The 19,699-nt window shown below is 37.1% G+C and overlaps 1 protein-coding gene across 2 annotated transcripts; it reads right to left on the bottom strand.

Moving 5' to 3' along the window:
- Positions 1 to 234: 234 nt before the first annotated feature.
- On the bottom strand, positions 235 to 18,372 carry LOC103717819 (uncharacterized). 2 transcript variants are annotated; one of them, XM_039116270.3, is made up of 17 exons: positions 18,120 to 18,372; positions 17,974 to 18,026; positions 17,580 to 17,658; positions 17,336 to 17,494; positions 17,132 to 17,209; positions 16,743 to 16,847; positions 12,419 to 12,485; positions 12,257 to 12,318; positions 11,679 to 11,818; positions 11,259 to 11,385; positions 11,034 to 11,148; positions 8,311 to 8,399; positions 4,295 to 4,378; positions 3,872 to 4,204; positions 845 to 1,363; positions 700 to 759; positions 235 to 593 (listed from the first exon to the last, which is right to left on the bottom strand). In XM_039116270.3, the coding sequence occupies exons 2-17, from the start codon at positions 18,018 to 18,020 to the stop codon at positions 513 to 515; spliced, it is 2,145 nt and encodes a 714-aa protein (XP_038972198.2). In that variant the 5' UTR covers positions 18,021 to 18,026; positions 18,120 to 18,372; the 3' UTR covers positions 235 to 512. The 2 variants fall into 2 exon arrangements, with proteins under 2 accessions (XP_038972198.2, XP_088566705.1); XM_088710579.2 differs by lacking the exons at positions 12,257 to 12,318; positions 12,419 to 12,485.
- Positions 18,373 to 19,699: the final 1,327 nt, after the last annotated feature.

The following is a 19,699-nucleotide window of genomic DNA, read 5'->3' as shown; positions in this document are numbered from 1 at the left end:
CGAGTCTTACCCGTTTACTGCTCTATTCCAGAATGAGCTGCATGTACCAGTTGGATGGTGTTGAGGGTAGATCAAACAGATGTCATGTGCTAGCTCCTCCCTTGCTTGTGATTAGTCAGTTCATCCATTTTAATAAGCTCAAGATTGGGTGGCGACACACAGAAGAGGAAAGAATTGTCATTAGCGTGCTGAAATAAATTATAAAGACAAGCCTCAATAACACACACTCAAATAGGCACAAGAACACAATGAGTAATTTATAAACCTCTGGCACAATGAAATGATTATGGAATCATCTTCATGTAGTCAATAAGATTTTCAAGATTCTAGTCCCCCATAATATTTGACAAGGAAACAAGTTGCTGTTTTAAATTTTCGTGATGCAGTTATACCATGAAAACTCTGTACAGACAAAGAAGTCTATGGTCACCAAAACTACAGATGTCTTTTATAAAGACTCGCAAAAAAGCGAGTTCAACATTCTGAGGATAAGGGGAAAAAAAGATTCTATTCTAAATGTGGAAAGGTTTTCTTGGTGTCGGTGCCCTGTTCTCCATAGATTGCAATCTTTGCTTCAGATGGAAGGCTTCCACCTACAAATTTATGTGAATGTTATAAATTAAGCTCATGCACGAAAAACAACCGACAAACATATATCCCTCCATTCTAGGCAGTTTAGATGAAAATTAACAGCTCTACCTGGAGCTGGAATGCTCTTGCCCTTTCTCCTGCTAAAACTCCCCGGGTTGAATGCAGCTCCTAGATCACAAAAGGAGCTGCTCAAGCAAGCATAATATGGAAGGCATAAATGACTGATGCTAAGATAAATAAAAAGGCACCTCACCTTTTGGGTATCATCCAAAACCGCCTTTAAGAATGCCACATCATGCTCAAGCCGCACATTATCAGAGTGGCTCATATTTGAGAGATTATTTGCCTCTTCTTGAGCTAACTCCATGCCTGCCAGCTTCTCTTTCAGCAGTTCCACTTCTTTCATTGCATCGGCAAGCTTTTTCTCCATGTCCTGCCTACTCTTGAGAGCAGAAGATAAATTCTTCTCTGCAGCTTCCTGGTTTGCCAATGCAGCAGTCAACTGCTCTTCTAGCAACACATTTTTTCTAGTCAAAGTGACTATTTTGGTTTCATACAATTGATATATATAAGGATTTGCTAGAAGCCCGGATATGCCATCAGTTTCTGGAGGTGCAATATGATTACTATCAGCCATAAGATCGTTATTCCCCAGCTTCTGACAAAGGTTTGAGCTTTCAGAGTCAAATAGGTTTTCTTCGGTGCTTGCTAAAATTCCAGCAATATCCATCTCGACTGCAGTTTCTAGCTTCTTGCTTCTCTGCTCCATTGCCTGAAAATGATTTTATAGTAGATACATAAGCTTCAAGCTTTTTGCATTTATGGGACAACAAAACAAACCACATACTCCATCCAGGAGTCGAAGTTGTGGTAAAATCAGACATGACAATAATTGCAAAGATATATTCTCACAGTACCCCATAAACCATAATCACATCCAATCACAAGTCAAACATTTGCAACAAAAGATTAATAGGAATTTTTTTAAGAAAAGAAGATCCACTAGACAAGTGACAAATTCCAAAAAGTGGGCTTTCTAGAAGTGTGTGGGAGGTTAAATTGATTATAACTGAATATGCCTACTTGAATAAGAACGCATAGTTCAATAAATTCCAGACAGCACTCATTATTCTTCTTAAGGGAGCCTTTGGTATCATTTTCTACTTTTAAAGTACTATCATTAAGGCAGCAATTTTGGAGGCCATGGCATTCACACAATGACTATCATACAGAAAATTTCCAAATGGAAATCAGTCAGCTATATTACTTCTGCAAAATTTAACTAGCTTTTCTTAAAAATGGCTGACTTTATCCCAAATAGAAGTATGTGACCAATTTTTTCACTCTGAATGGGATGTCAGAAGCCAAACCAAAGGATAAACTAAGCCAATCTTATTGAGTGAGGACCTACACATTTGTTCCAGGAAGAGAAATATTTGTCAGGATGTTTTTGTGTTTGACAATTGCACAGCCAAATATTACGATTTCAACGAGTCCAACAAGTCCCAGAAGTACCTGTTGGGCAGCTATCTGTTGACTTGTAACCAAGGTTCAAAAACTTAAATTCAGATTCAATTACAGCCAGGCCAACCGACTTCTGGTTTTGGTAGTTTCACCATCTCAGCAGTTTTCGAGTTTCAGGGTTTCCACAAAATGATATATGCTAAAATTTAAAAAGATTAGAAAAGGTTAGAAAATTAGAAAAATATAGAAAATGAAGACGAACAGAACAAATAAGAAAAAGATAATTGTATTTTTTATGAATTTTGGGTGTGTATTTTCCATTGTATGTTGCTATAACTTAATAAAATAAAATAAAAATCTAGAGGTATGTTTCACGTCATTTTAGAATGCCATTTAACATTCAATTGTATCATGTCAATTTACAAGTAGCAGTATAAATAACTAATAGATATTATTTCTACCAAAAAAAAACTAGATATTAAAATCCATATTTTTCATTATGCATTAGAAGATCTATTAAATTTCAAAATATTATGGTAGTTCCACTTCCATAAGATTTGTTTTATCTATAAAAAGTTTACAGGTGAGGAAATTAAAAATTTATTTTGACTTTTAGACTTGGAACTTGACAACCTACAGAAAAAGTTTTAGTTTAAACTCACAATTCCGAGTTCAAATAGCACAAATCCACTTTTCATGAGGCCCAATCTACCCCACAGAGTCACTTCTCTTTTCCCCTTGAAAATTTGTTGGCCCCAAAAATCTATAATGTTAATACAGTACTATCCAAAAACTAAATGAATAAATAGATGAGCAGACGAAACACATTGCCAATATATATATTAAACATAGCCTTGTAGGTTAGTTTTGGTCGACACTCAATAACCACCCTTAGTTTCAAACTGGTACCAGATGAAACTCATATATTACAAGTGCTCCTAGTAAAGGCCTCATTTACAAGCATATTAATGAGCCTAACATTAAAATCTAATGAGTGTGGCTAAGCTGAGTCTCCATATCAAAGATTTACATTAGGTTACAGTATACTAATAGGTAATGCTTATCATATGGAGACAAAACAGAGTTTCATAAGAGCATATGCGGAGCGGCAACTCATAAAATTGGCTCATGAAAGCTGCAAAAGCATTGAACAAGTCCCAAGATGTGATGCGCAAAAAAAAAATGTTTTTATTGATTTAACTAAATATATAAAAGTCGATTGTCAATCCATCCAACATGTCATGAACAAAAGATCAAAAACTCAATAGTTAAACGTGAGGATCACCCATGTAATATCTTAAAAAGTCCAAGTCATTGGTACAAGCTCTATATTAAGCATTTTAAGCTGGAAACAAGAGATTTATCAACAAGATATACAAAATCTTATGCCTTCAACCACCTTGTCTATTAGCTTCCTTATGGCCCCTGTACTAGAAGTCATATATTTCACATAAACAGATCATATCAAAGTACTGTTCCAAGACAATTAACATAAAGAATTTTACTTGTGATCAGCCATTGTGCAAGTGTTATTGTATCAAGCTGTGAAAGCATGCTTTTGACTACCAGCGCAAGGACCTTTTAGTATAACTAAATTTCATCAAGATGGAAGATTTTAACAAAGTTCAGCATAGAGAATCACTTATGCTATTCTCTGCAAGGTGCATAACTGTGGCCAGGCGCAAGCCAAATGGTACACAGGATGCCCCAAATAAAACATTGATGAATCGTGATATCTTTTACCAGATTCGTATATCAAACTACTCACATTATTTACCTGTGAGGAAGGATTACTTAATAAGCAGTCATCACCCACCTTATGTTTGTCATCTTCAGGAGATTTCAGCATCCTAATAGCCAAATTGTAATCTTCTTCATGGTGGAACTGCTTACGGAGTGACATAGTACCGGAAATAGAATGTAGATCAGTGGATGAATCTGAAACAGATTTCCTGCCAGATGCATGTTGCTCTACTGCAGATGCTAGACTATGCCTGCCAACAGGATCAACAGAACAAGGGGGAGCAGCACTGTTAAGATGAGCACCAAGATCTTTGGTGCTTGCAGGGCAATCTTCATATGATAATGCATCTGGGGCAGATCGCCAGCTCATTGAATGTTCATTATTGAACAAGACCAATATTTCAGACTGTAAAATTCAGAATGGACATAAATATTCTTGTGCACAGGAAGAATATAAGTGACTACATCATAGATGGCAATGTGTTTATGTCTTAACCTGATTTGATGGCTCTTTCTTGTTTCCTCCAAAAGCTACAAGAAAACTCTTATCACTGTGACGAACAGGAACTACACTAAACCCCTGTAGAACAACAGATTATCTAGCAATTTTTTCAAACAAAGGAGCAAGAAACAGAAGTTAACTCCTGTCTGAAATGTAATTAAAATATAGTTACAACAAATTATTTGGTATTTTTCCCATTAAACAATCATAAGGTAATTATATACCATCCACATGTCATTTGAAATGCTGCCAAAGTATCATACATGCAATATTAAAATTAATGCCCCAAAAAATTAAGTGTTTAATCAGAAAATTATGTCTCCCCTCTCCACTTAACCACAACTTGTACTAAAATGCTGTCACCATCAGACCTTATCTGCAACATAATCAGTAACCAATATGAAGAAGTAAAAGAAAGTACGTATTTGAGTTTTCATAATTATCTTCTGCTCGGTAGTGCCTAAGTGATACTAATTAGTGAACTTGTCTTCTTTCTACACCTGCTGCAGGTGTTAATGTCAACATATCCAACTGTATCTATTTATGAACCATTTTATGTTTCATGCTTTATCTCCATAAGGGTTTCACAACTTCATTGCAAACAAAGAAACATGCACGCAAGTGCAATATACATGTATGCAAGATCATGCAATGGATAATGCGAAAGTATGAATTTTTAAGAAACTAGAAGGAATCACTAAACAATTCATTTGTCCATGGCAGGCAGGCACTGAGGACCCATGTGATCTTCACCATATCAGGAATTCACGCATGTGAATCTCTGTGAAAAAAAATGCAAGCTCCTAATGATTTCATGTACAACTGCCCACCAATAGTGGTTGGCAGACATTCACCATGTCTGGATAAATAAATAGAGAGGTTCCATCACAAGAACAAGAATCATTATATCATGGTGAGACTTTTGGTGAGACTTTTGGTTAGTATACAATGAATAGAGAGGTTCCATCACAAGAACAAGAATCATTATATCATGGTGAGACTTTTGGAGGTGCCCTGATGCAGTCAACTAGTAAGGGACCAGGGCCTGGATCATGGGCCATTAGAGAATGCCTGATCTCGTCTATTAGGGCTCAGAAATATGTCATCTGTTTTGCCATTGTAGGAAAGAAGAAAAAGGATTCTTTTAAGTTTTAACCTTTCTTGAGGAAAAAAATTTGCAGCTATTTACCAATTTTTTTTAGAAGATCTAGTTGCTTATAAGAGATATACCAGAGGGATCCGGTCAAAAAATTACATGATTTACATTTCTCTTTCTGGGGCATGTCTTTATGGAGTCATAATATATAAATACACCTTTGATTGACCTCACTAGGCATAAAAGAAAGTCTGGCTGGGTAAAGGTGAAGAAACTTCATGAAATTTTTGGTGAAACAAGTATGCCATGTGTCTCTAACTTTGTCCTCTGGTCTTCTTTCCAGCCAACTCATTTTTCTTTTATTTTTCACTTCTTCACACCTGCCGGCTGCTGCCACTATAGAACAGATCTATGCAGCATGATACAGATCTATCCTACAAAACTAGGGCTAGAAATGGTCCTAAGTTAGCCCGGACAGTTAAAAACTACCTGAGCCTTAAGTCCTCTCCTCTCCATCCTTCGCTGTTTCTCCCCTCTCCCTCCTTCCCCCCTTTCATTTCCTCTCCTTTCCTCTTCATCCTTTCCTCTCCAACACTCTACTCTCCTCTCCCTCTCTTCTGCTACCATGTAGGTACCCAATCAACCTAAAGGCATCTTATACACATCTACTAAAACAAATTGCATGTCTTATTAGTGACAAGACCAACTTCAAATAGAAGTATCCCAGTATTAATGATAGAGCAATTTAGCAAAGTTATCAGTGATCTAATCAAATAGAACCCAAAACTATCATTAATTAACTAAAAATGAAGCAGATTAAATGTATTGAAAATTTTCTGAAAATTTTATCAGAATTACTTAAAAGGAGGAATTCTTGAATAAATTAAATAAAACAAAGATATTTTAGATAATTGTGCAAACATAGCTTATATCCTTCGGAAAAAAAAAAGAATGGCTCACTAGGTCACTCACTATATCAAGAGTGGAGGTGAGTAAACATGTTAAAAAACAGAGAAAGATTGAGTACAAAGATGTGGAGTGACGTGGATGGTTGGCAAATAGAGAGAGGATAAAGTGAGAGGTGGGGGAGGGGCTCAATCTGAAGATTGGGCTATGAATGGGACCAGTAGGGGAAAAAGAGAGGTTGGAGCTGGAGCCAGAAGGCCTTAAGCCACATTGCCTTAGGAAATTGAGAGGAGAGCGCCATGGGAGGGGAAGGGAGAGAAGGGGGGGGGAGAGAGAGAGAGAGAACACCCAAGAAATGGGCAGAAAAGAGGGAGCTCTGCTAGCCAACATCATCTTCCACATTACTGCCAATGTGGTCCATGTCTAGGTTAGAGCCACAGAAATGATAACAGAGGGAGCCGGGGAAAAGGGGTTGGACGGTATAATTAGAACCAAAAAGGAACAGATGGTCAGACCAAAAACCTGATAACCCAAATCCCTGGCCTATATGGTCCCTTAGAAAAGCCAAAAATGCTCAAGAATCAAAGAAAAACTATAGAAGCAGCAAGATTTTTTGACTACATCAACAACCAAATTAGTTTTATAACTGTCCAGCTTTTAAGATGATGCCAAATGACAATGATTTGAAATTATATTAGACTTTCAGTATGTAAGTAACATAATCTGATATTAGACAACAATCTAAACAATTTAATAACAAATAGAACTTAATATCTCCTATTCCTCTTCCTCTGCTGCTCTCTTTTTTACAATCTATTTTCAGGTTGGGCTAAGATAAACTCAAACCAAACTTGGAAATTTACACTGGTAACCCAACTGACCCAACAACCAGATGGATTGGCCAAAAGCCCCCAACTCGTTCTAGAACTATGCAAATTTGTTAGGATTAGGGTTTTTTTGGGTTGACAATGGTAAAGGCAGAGATGATAGGTTAACAAGGGTGGATCAGCAATGGGAAAAGGATGGGGATTGAGGACTAGGCTAGGGTTACGGTGATAAGGTAGTGGTAGGGTGCAACGCTTAGCAAAAAAAACTTTAGATAAGGGCTAGGGAGAGTAAAGCGGTGGGCTAGTTTAGAGAGGGAAAGAAGTTGACGGTAAGCCATGAGAAGAGAGGAGAGAGAACTTACCTCCACCTCCACTTGTATTGCCCCAAAATCATCATTATCTTATATATAAGTATTTGTATAAATGAGCTAGATGTCCTATAGAAATTAGCAGTGATTTTGCATGTAGTTTATTTAGAAGAATCTTTGTGCAAGGTTTTCTTGGAGCACCTAAGGGGCATTAAGTGCAAGGACTAGGTTACAATTTTTAAAGTTGAGCTGCCACCTCGTGCTTGCTAGCAAGCTTCCACCCTGCACTTGCTTGAAAGCTGTCATTTCATGCTTATTACACATCATGCTTAATAGTAAACAGTTATCTCATACTTGCGTCACCTCATGCTTGACTTCCTACCTCATGCGGGTTATTGAATTGCCTTGTTTTAAGCTACCTCCTTCATAAATGACACCGCATGCTTATAACTATTGAACTAGCCACCTCGGGCTTATGACAATCAAACTAGCCACCTCATACTTACAAATTAGTCACCTAGCTAAATCCTAGCTTGACACCCAGCTATTACCTTTTTTGTCACTGCACAACTTATGCTTACAAGGCCACTACCATCAAAATTAAGAACAAAATTTGAACTGAACAGATGGATTTAGCAATTTGAAACCCACCATCATATTCTTCACATACAGAGTATTGATGCCACAAAGAAAAATATCAATAGAAACCGTAAGGACACAAGAATTTAAAATACTCTTCTTGAAATTTTCAGAATTTCTCATTAAACATTTAAATTGACAAACATTATTATGGGTAAAGAAACCACAGATGTATCATCATAAACTGTAGAGGGTCATAATAAACGCAACAGAAAAGACTCTTAGCAAACTCACTTTGTTGGTAGTAACAGAAGCACCAGGTGAAGTAACAGAAACAGACCACTCAAATTTTAGAACGTCAAAGACTAGAGTTTCCAAATGTCCTGAAACGAGAACTATATGTTAGAAAGTATGCACTTATTGAAGTATAATTTTAACAAAGTTCCATGAATTAATAATGATGTTAATGCACCAATAGATAGTTCTAACAGAAAAATCAGTAACCCACAGAAATTACAAACAAAAGGATCTCTCTCATACAACTACCAAAACTAGGGAATGGAATATGTAAATCAGATCTTGAGTGAAGGACATGGAGGCTTTCCTTGATGGACTAGAAGGATGAACAATATTTTGTTCTTGAAGAAGTATTGTATCACCCCTTGGGATCCACTAGCATCAACTTTTTTTTTTTTTTTTTTTTGAAAACTGGGAATGTGGAAACCTGGATGAAAACCTGGGTGAGGCCACCATCAAAGTCAGGTCTCTTGTATCAACCCCAAGAGTGTTACCAAATCTGATAGTTGGCACCCTGAGCATCAACTTAACAATTGATATGGACGTAACAAGGTGGCATCTAGAAAAGGGAAATGATGGTGAAAGGCATGGAGGGGCAACCCCTACAAACATAGAGGGGGGTTGGTGAGTCATAGAGGTCAAGAAACTACTTCAATGGAAAAGTGATCTTTTTCATTAATAGAAGACCTCAACAAGGAATTTTATGAATATATTTTACTTCTAGATGCCTCTTTCCAGCAAAAAAACAGGTGATGCATTCTAGTAGGGTTGCCAAACCTACTATCAATATGTAGATAATAACAAAGATTCAAGTATAATCATCCTTACATGTTAGGAGAGCAACTATATACTCAAAATAAAAAGATGCGTATTAGTATAGACCAAGGTTCACTATCTCAATACCAAACCTTGTACTGGTACTATGCTGGTACAATGTTGGTATGTCCTATATGGAGGTTGGTTCGGTGTACCGAGACTCGAATCGTCCTCTGTATCGAGTCTCAATTAGATACCGGTACAATACGACATACTCAGTACAAGGCAGTATATACCGATACTGCTACTATAGACTAAGGTATGCCGAACCGATACCGGTCAACGAACCGGTGGCAACCCGGACTGAATCGATACCGGTTCGGGCCATACTAAACCGACACCGACCGGGTCCGCCGCAGAAGCGCGCCCGCGCGGTTTCCAGGATGCGTTTCCCCATGCTTCCACGGGCGAAGCTGCACACGAGACGTGTTTCCCCACGCGGCCGCGTTCCTTTTTTTTTCTTTTCTTCTTTTCTTTTTTTTTCCTTCTCTTCTTCCTTCTTCCCGAATCTTCTCCTTCCTTCTCCTTTCTTCTCCTCTCTCCTCCTCTCTTTCCCCCTTCTCCCGCGAGCAAGGAAGGGTGTTTCCTCGCGCGAGGCCCGGTACCAGTACGTCTTCTCTTCTTCCCCTTCTCCTCTCTCTTCTTCTTCCTCTTCTTTCTTTCATGTTCTTCCTTTTCTTTCCTCTTCTTCCCTGTGCGTGCGGGCGCACTGCCCTCCGCGTACCGGTGCGAATCAAGTACGTAGCGGAAACCGTTTTTCACAGCTGAACCATACTAGTTGACCTCAATACCGATACGATATATGCAGAACCGGCCGGTACAAGCCGATTCAGCATACCATACTATAGAGTATAGACTATATGATAGTAAATCGAAACTAAATAATATTATTGGAGAGTGCACTTCATATCACACTAGAAATATTTAAGTGTTAAAAACTAAGGCCTAAAGTTATATACCACTTTTTAGAGCGGAAAGTGTCATAGCCTATTTTTTAATACATAATAACACAACCATACTTGTGTGACATTTAGACACATTCATCCATTTGCAAATAGATTGCATGAAATAAAATCTGTACATAGAATCTACATGTGCACTTCTATGTGTGATGTTTTACTTGTCATGCGGTAAACAATTACAAATCTATTAGGCTTTATGCTTTATTTAGATAGGTTATACACTCCCAGTACTTGCTTAAGTTTTATTGTCTTGAGATCTTGATCAACATCTAGATGTGTCCCTCTTTATTATTTAATCATCTTCAAGATCCTTAAATAGTGTTGGCTAAGTTGGGGGGGGAAGACAAAGATAATTTATTTGAAGAGTTGAAGGTTATATATTATTATGTGAGGTTTGCGTAGTCTACTAAAGCAGCAACTCGATGATAAGCTTTGTTCATCAACTACAGCAGTAAATTCCTCGGTGGCAGGAGGTTATATTATGTAAAATCCACATCAATAAATAATATTTGCAATAAACAAATGTTTCAGAACAGCTTTCTTAAAGCGATCAACAAAAGAAACAATGCAGTGTTCAGGATTGAGAGAGAGAGAGGGAGAGACAGATGCTGGGAGCCAAAAGGTAGAAACAAAAGTAGCTTCAATAACAATAATAATTTTAATAATTAAAAGCATGCTCAGACTTTTATCCAAAAACAGAAAAGAAACGAGAATAAAGGGAAACTTGCCATCTTTACCTCTAAATCATAAAATTAAACTTTGTTCTCCTAGTCTGAATAAGATGTTAAGCAAAATCAAGAGTCTCAGAACTATACAAATTTCTAGCATAAAATCCTTAAGATGGAAGCAGAAGAATAAAATGGTCTCTTAATCATGATAATCAAGATCATTTAAAACAGAATACTCTATCAGAGCATGCTCTAGGCAACAGTTTGTGCATACGTTTTTTCTTGCTTCCACCCCCTGTGATATACCATTTAGTTCCACAAAGGGCCCCACAGCAACCTGCTCTAGGTGATGGATGATGACCACAGATCTTTAGTCTTGTCCACACCATCTGACATGAAGATATATGTATGCAAACAAGTTACCAAATCCTTAAAATATAAGCAACACTTTTGAAAAAGATCGACTTGACAAAGTTGAAGTGGCCTCTATGTCACTTACTGATTCAAAGTCTAGTGAATAAAGATCATTCAGAATCCTGGACTTTGATTGCCCTCCAAAAACAAAAAGGAATCTGTCGTCATAAAGAGCTGCCACATGATTTGATCTTGGAGAAGGTCCTGTTCCTCTGTTAATGGCATGATTTAGTTCCAAGGTGCAGTTGAAGACATACAAAACTATAAACATGTCCATAACTTCTCAGTTATATTAAAAGGGAATGTAACTCCATAAGCAATGCAAGAATAGTATCAAGTAAGCAAAAAAATCCTTTAATGCACAATGGAAAAAGGTCCCAGTTATTTTATATTTGATATTTTTCCTTAAGTAATGCATTTTCTTTGTTGGCTTCTGTAATCATGCTCCCTCTATCAAGATTTGTCGATCAGATATAGAAGGATGCTGTACAGAAAGCATACTCACGTATAATGTAAGGGAAGCCATGTTAAAGACTTAAGATCAAACATATGAAGATCATTTAATTTTCTCCTTTTTGCATCCTCGCCCCCAAACAGGATCAAGGCAGGACCTGCTCTGATTACAGTATGCCCACTGCGTGCAGCCTGAAATACAACGGGAAGTTAAAATGTTGAAAATCTACCACCATTGCAAAAAAAAAAAAAAAAAAAAACTGCAGTCTTTATTGCTTATTGCCATCTAGAATGGATAAGTAGATAATGAGTAGATAAGAGGACAAATACAAGTAGAATAATTATAAGCATTTGCTTTCAGTAGATGACTGTAACATGAAAGAAATTGCACAAAAATAAGAAAGTGCAAAGACTTCAAGAAACAAGATAACATTCAACTAACTATCATCAGAGGCCAAGATATGGCCTTGGTCAGATAAGAAAAATGTTCTCAGATTTATAACCCCCTCTCCCCAACAAAAAAAAAAAAAAGACATGAATATAGAAGACAGCCATGCCAGTTCTAATGAACAAATATAAGCCAACTTAAACTTAATCAAATTGCAGAAAGCTGAATGTATAAGGAATTACCGGGATGTCTCCCTTGGCTTCTATATGCGCCCAGCATTCTGTTTCTACATCAAAGGACCATACTGTATTGGATGCAGAATATTAATTAACCACTTGTCATCAGGAAAAAAAACGGATGAGATTAAATAGTGGAATAATGATTGTATAAGCATGACTTACAACCTGATATTTTGTGACTCACAGGATCAGTTTTCCCCCCAATAAGAAGAACCATTTTTCCCCAAGACACCTAGGTGACAATAAATGCTGGCAAGTTATTTTCAATGTTCAGGGCTCCTAGAAGATTAGCTCTCATCCATATTTATAGCATAACAAGCTACTATGTTCAGATCATAACAGCAACAAGAATCATGCTTAGGCAACAGAACTGTCCGAACACAGCCTGAATAAGAAGTGCTGGACTCTTATAAGGATGCAAGGATTCCACTATGGAGGCCCATTGTGCAAATCATACACTAATAATAGGCCAAAGACCATCTCATATAATGACTATATAACGCAAACATATGGAGAATGCATAAACAAAAAATAACTATACAGAAATAGAAACCGCATTTATGGTCCAAGAGCTTCTGGTAGGTAAAGAGGATCAAAAACCAAGAGTTTGACTAGAGAGCATTGAAATTTGTAGTGGTATAAGTCTTTGTCAAAGAGCCTGAAAGTTGCTCCTATGATTGACCAAAAATACATATGAACGAATTGCCATAGATGTGGCAGACTTCATTTGCTTGTGAAACATCAGATTGTTGGCTATCTAAATACCTGTCCATAATTCCTCTTATTGAGATGGAGAAGCAAAAGTGATGACCAAGACAGAAATAAAAACAGGTGATATAGCAAGACGACCTCCCCACAAGTAATAAACATCACATTACGCCTGAACTAAATCTAAAGAGAAACAACTTCTTGCTTCAAGATGAGGTGATTTCTTCAATAAAGACATGAAACTTGATATCAAACTCTCGACCAATGGGACCCCATGCCAAACCAAGTTGCCCAGAGCTAGAGCATGCCTACAAGCAGATCTAGCCACGGGCTGCAGCAGGGAAGTGATGGTTCTCAAATATAACAGGAAGCAATAGACCCTTAAAAATAAATGATAAATCAAATTCTAAGTAGTTTCCTGGGGTTTCTCAACAAGATAACTGATATTGTAGTTTGGCGCAGAAATATAGAAAGATGACAACTGAAACAAACTGTGTTTGTCTCCTGGGTGCCCCCACCCTTTGACTTTCTCAAGGTGAACTTCAACGGTAGTGTAACCGAAGGCGAGAGCTGCGGAGGTGTGGGATTCATCATTAGAGACCACGACGCCAGACTGGTGGCAACGGGGGGTTGGCGGATCTTCGACACGTCTGTTGTATGCGTCAAGCTTAGAGCTACATGGGAAGGTATTTCTTATGCGAGGCAGGTACTGGGCGCAAATCGCCTCCTCTTCGAGGGAAATTTGGCTACGGTGATTGAGTGAGTTCAGGGTCGGGGATGCAATGCTAGGGATCGGCCGTTGCTCTACGACATTCGCAGATTATTGAGGGAATGCGGCTCCCACCAGACCACGCATGTCTATAGGGAGGCAAACAGTGCCGCATATTGGGTTGCCTTTTTTGTGGCTCACCACTCTGGAGGTTTTATCTGGACGGCCCACGAGTCATTGCTAAAGCTCTTTTGTAGTCTTTTGTTTTCTGATTTTGTTGGTTGCATCCACACCCGTCATGTGTGAGTCGTCGTTATACCAAAAAAAAAAAAGATTGACGCTAACAAGCTCAAGAAAGAAATAAGAATAGAAAAGGCAGCAAATTTAAAGAGAGAAATATGACAACTAGCTCATGTAATAAAAAGTGTGCAATTACAAGCCAAACGATAGACCTAATAGCCATTACTCTCTTCCCAGAGTGTTGTCACTATAACTTTTCATTCACTAATTCACCCTAATATCATAGCACTTACAGACCTCTCTCAAATTCAGATAACGCATTTCTATTTGCTATTTTTATTACATCAGGGCTACACAAAAAAAAAAAAAAAAAATCAATGAAATTTCAATATGGAGCATCATTTTTCTCTGAAGCATCACAATTTGATATAGCACATTCAAATAAAAACATGCGACAAGGGCTAGAATATGATCATGAAAGTTATCACAAAGGTGAGACTGAAATACTCCAATCAAAAACTATGGCATCACTAGTTTATCTCAAGTAAATGAAGATATATGTAAGTTCTTGGAGACTATTAATTGGACTATAGAATCTAGCAACATTACATGAACCAATGCAAGGAGGGAGGTAGTATAAGTCATAAATATAAATCCACTCAGCAACCATCCTCCAGATATTCTCTTTCAGCTCCTCTATGTTATTGTCGTCGTCGTCATATCCATCTTGTATTAGTTTGGATATTGATCACCCTCCATTGCGCCAAATGTTATCGTCTTGTTGGTGTGAATATTCTGAATAGCTCCCTCAACAATTTTCTTTAGAAACAGCACTTCAAGAATAAATGTTCAGCTGATTCTTCTTGAATCCCAAACAAAATACATGTGTTTGTCAGAAGCGATATTCTTTTTTAATGAGATTTTCGTTGGTGAGAATTTTATCCATCAAGAGTAGCCAAATGAATAGCATGTGATGAGAATTTTCGTTGGTGAGAATTTATCTGACAATTTTCTTTAGAAACAGCACTTCAAGAATAAATGTTCAGCTGATTCTTCTTGAATCCCAAACAAAATACATGTGTTTGTCAGAAGCGATATTCTTTTTTAATGAGATTTTCGTTGGTGAGAATTTTATCCATCAAGAGTAGCCAAATGAATAGCATGTGATGTTAGTGAGCTTTGCAGTATAGATAGAAGCAAAGAAATTAAAGCAGTAACAAATACAAAGATTATTTATATGGTTCAGTTTGAAGTCTATGTGATTCAATCTTCATCACCATCATGATAAATACAACAAAATATATACGTAAGCTACTAAAATTAGGCCCAAAACCGAATTTGAGAATCTTGTACACTCAGTCTGGGGTCATAAATTTTTGTGTTGGACTGCCGAAATCTTTGGATTTGCTTACCCCAAGTTCAGTCCATTGGCAGCCCTATGATAATTGAACACAAGAAACAGATAGAACTAAATAAATAAGGGGCTATATCATGGATGCCCACCAAATTGGTCAGCCCAGAAATATGGAGGTGGAAGGGACATTGTTGATCCTATAATTTTAAGATTTAAGGATTTTGGTATGGTGAGAAATCCTGCAATTACTAGTTAACTTCGTGCAACTGTGTTACAATAGGATGAGCATTCTTTAATTCATCAATGTTAATCTACCAACTTCTAGAAATAAGTTTTTTTTCAAGTATCAAACAGTACATATAGCCCTTTAATGCAAATTCTAAAATATTTTACAAGAACTATCTGCAAGTCTTAGGCAAGCTCCAAAAGCTGCAATTCAATACCACTAGATATTAGAAAATGACAAATATCATACTCCAAAGATATGTTAAATTTTCCTCCTTTTCTTTTGAAACATGAAAAAGTAGAAAAATCCCTCTCTCTTTTTGAGAAAATGGAGGTGCTTACGCCCATCCAACCACCCAAATGTGGACAGGATACAAAACCAAAGTAAATATGTCATAACTTATTTCAGGAGAAAATAGCAACAACAAGTGTGAAGTCAAAATTGGGGAGCAAAGCTCTCAAAAAATTTATGACACAGCCAAAACGGAGCTGGAAAAAGAACTAAAGGAAGCATGAAGCACAGCAGAATGCAAAGAGATAGAGTAAAATAAAATAAAACAACAATTGTCTTGGTAATCATGATTTCAAAACAAGGTGGGGAATCCCAATAAGTAGTTGAACTATCAAACGCACAAAGTCAGGTTCAAGAGATATCAGGAGTTTATGACCAAAAGCTCCTTAATAATTTAATATTGTGATGTAGAAACTCTGAATGGATCATCAACCATATCAAGCAATCTATGCTCACATTGTAGCTTAAAGTCACAAGTGGATGCAAACTCACAACGTTCTTCAGCGAGTAGATAGGTATCTTCGGAGAAGTTTGGTGAGAAGGTTTAGTGATGGTAACCCAAGGAAAAGTTAAGAGAGCAGAAATGTCCACAAACGAAAACTGAATAACAACAATCCAACATCTTATGATAGGTTCCATAACTATCAAAAGAGGGGCCTCGAGGCTTAGGAATATTTTTCTGCTCTGCTGTCAGGTATTTGAAATGCAAGTTGTGGGTACACTGCAGCAATTCAGTGAATCAAAAGGAGGAAAGTAACCTAAATTTATAAATTTACCATATGACATTCCTCCCTGCCTACAATTTATAGCACATACAAGTACATGCAAAATACTGCCACATATAATTAATATCACTATCAATAAAGAGAAACTAATGCAAAACCAAAGCCACCTATTATCAAAATCAATTTGAAACAAATACGACACAGGGGCAAGTGGCAACAAGCCATCAGAAGTATACCAGAGAGTGACCTTTGCATGCAGGAATTTTCAAGGAACAGCCGTTTGGTGATAAGGGAATCTTTGGAGCAGCAGCAGCCCAGGTAAGTTTGTCCAAACTTAATATCTGAAAGAAATATGCAAATTCAATGCATGAAGTAAACAGCATTGAACAGCATTAGTTTGCATAATAACGCACCAGTCTATCTGAGAGATGTAATTAGAATAGAATGTAGGTCCAGACTATTACCCTCAGACTGGTAACTGCCAGAGGCAATCACCATGAACCATTATCACAAATTCAAAAGATAATACAAAATACTTAACTGAGTGAATTATCAAAGTTCAGGAAAGGAATGATCATGAGCTAAGGGATGAATTCTGTTAAGAAGGAAGTACGGAATTCATTACCAGTGTGTCATCCAACAATCCGTGGCCAGAATCACCGCCCACAACCACCATTTTGCTCCCAACAACAGCTGCTGCATGCTATTGGCAACAAAACCATTTTATTCCGTTTCCGATCAAAAAGTAAAGCAAACTTCATCTTAAATAGAAAGGAATTAACATCATCAACTACAAATTTAAGGTGGTCAACAAAGGACTACCCATTACATGGAATCGAGGAGCTGGTTTGTGCCCTTCCGTCGGCAACACCATCCAATTGTCAGAACTCCCCAGACTGCGCTTACTGGGATCAAATGCACCCAATGAGCATGGGCAATTGATGTCATCAGACCTACCACTCACCGAAGCTGAAACCACATTCTCTCCCTGCACCAACTTCAACACCTCAACAACCAAAACTCCACAAGACCAACCAACAAGAGCCACATAGGGGTCATCAGAGAACCCTTACATCGGACTGGTTGACTCGCTTTGTGGGCCGACTGGGACTTCTGGTCCCCTGCGAAGGATCCCCCAGATGAACCTTCAGCCTATACCATACAGAACCATAAATTTGTAATCTTTTCGAAAGAAAATCTTTAAAAGAAGCCATCATTTTCCCTTAAGCATCCCAAGATTAATATTTTCTTAAGAAAGCAAAACAAGCAAATCAAATAGGTAAAATGGACCTTCAAGCCACGAACCCCAACCCCATAAACTTATCATCTTTTTGATAGAAATTCCTCAAAAAAAACATCTTTTTCGGTTCAGCTTCCCAAGATTAAATCTTTACCCAGAAATCTAATAAAGAAAGGGGGAAACGGTCAATGAGCACAAAGGAAATGGGTAAATGGCCTGAAAATTACCTTCCGAGCTTCATCCGGCGGCGAGAAAAGCCGAACATTTTGGGCATGGAGAGCTTCAAACATATATAAGAAGGGAAGGAGCGGAGATGTTAAGTCAACAAGCAGCAGGCATAGCAAGAATAAGGGAATGTAGCGGGACAGAAAACCTAGAGAGAGGAGGAAAGGTAGTTGGAGAAGGGGCAATAGAAGGTAGAAAGCAGAGGAGAGATCTCTGGAGCCATTTGGGGAAGGAAGCTGCAGTGGTTGGAGAGAAACGAGTTCAGAGCTCAAACAAAATCCAGTTTCCATTTACTTCCATTGCGGTTCCGGAAGTGGTAGAGGCCGGCTCCCTCCCTCCCTCCCTCTTTCTCTCTCTCTTCCAATTGCGTCTAGAGCACGGATGATCGCCTCTAGTTTACCATATATAAAGATTGTTTGTTTACTTTAATAACAATGTCACGTACCTGAAAGTTATCTTGGTTTGAATCAAGCTACCCCGAGGACCTAAAACCAATAAGTGATATGATTACTAAAATTGATATACAAATACAAAGAAATGGGGATTAATTTGCAAATATGGAAGATTAACGATGAATGTAAAAAAAAAAAAAAAACTCTTTTCATTAAATGATATGCTCGTAACATGTATAAGGATGCCCAGAATCATACTAAATGTATTTTATCATAGAAGAATCCAACTTTGCATTTGAAATTAAGTAGTTGTCATATCTACAATTTTTAGCTATAATAGCAAGATTAAGAAACAGCAATGAGTAAAACCTATGCACTTACTGAAAACACAATAAAAATATTAAAAGATGAAACTATACTTCGTACTTCCAAGTAATTTTAAGGTACTTTCATAAACTTTATCAAATATGTAATTTATATCTTGTAATGAGTTAAATTTTAGATGACAAATACTTTTCCCATTCTATAATTCTTGTTATAATGAAATAATGATTATATAGCACTTGATATTAAACACCTAATATAGATATTATCCTATGATGGTCATCGCTTGATATTTCCGTTACTTATATAATACAATACAATACAATATCATACCCATGTCTTCAATATATATCAAGTGGTACCTTAAAGGCCATTATATTTTATTATTAGAAAAACATTTCTCAAAATATTATAAGGCCATCGATGATGTAATGAGGGCACTGGCAGCCAATGACAAGATATTTTTTTAATAGTTTAATTTTTTTTTTTTTGAGGACCTATGCAGACATGTGTTTAATTTCACATCGCTTATTTGTTGGATAGATCTTGGGTACTTATACATGATCAAAAAATCTAAATAATATTTTCCGAATAGTCTTTTTGGATGAGATTTTTGAGTTGTTACAAATGGTATTAGAGCCGATCTGGTCCATAATTTATGTGGACAAGAGGATGCTACAGTATGGATCCATTAGGGCTGACTATGGGCCAATCGTAGTATTTGTGAATGGATTTGAATTCTTAACCTGACGAAAATGTCCGAACTTAAAAGAAGAAAATATATGAGGATCTGTACGAACGTGTGTTTAGCCTCACAACAATTATTTGCTAGTTATATCTCGGGTGCAGACAAAAAAATTGAAATAATATCGTAAATTATATCATATAAGATTTTATTATTATAATATATAATTAGTTATATAATTAATAAATAATTTTATTTATTAAATATATATAATTATCTTAAGCTGGCTCGGTCAAGTTTTAATTTTCCATCGCACGGGCCTAGTTT

The sequence above is a fragment of the Phoenix dactylifera genome, chromosome 14 (assembly GCF_051530095.1).
Source record: "Phoenix dactylifera cultivar Ajwa chromosome 14, Ajwa_hap1_PhDact_Kaust_v1.1, whole genome shotgun sequence".
Lineage (NCBI taxonomy): Eukaryota > Viridiplantae > Streptophyta > Magnoliopsida > Arecales > Arecaceae > Phoenix > Phoenix dactylifera.
This window is presented reverse-complemented; position numbering and strand designations above follow the sequence as displayed.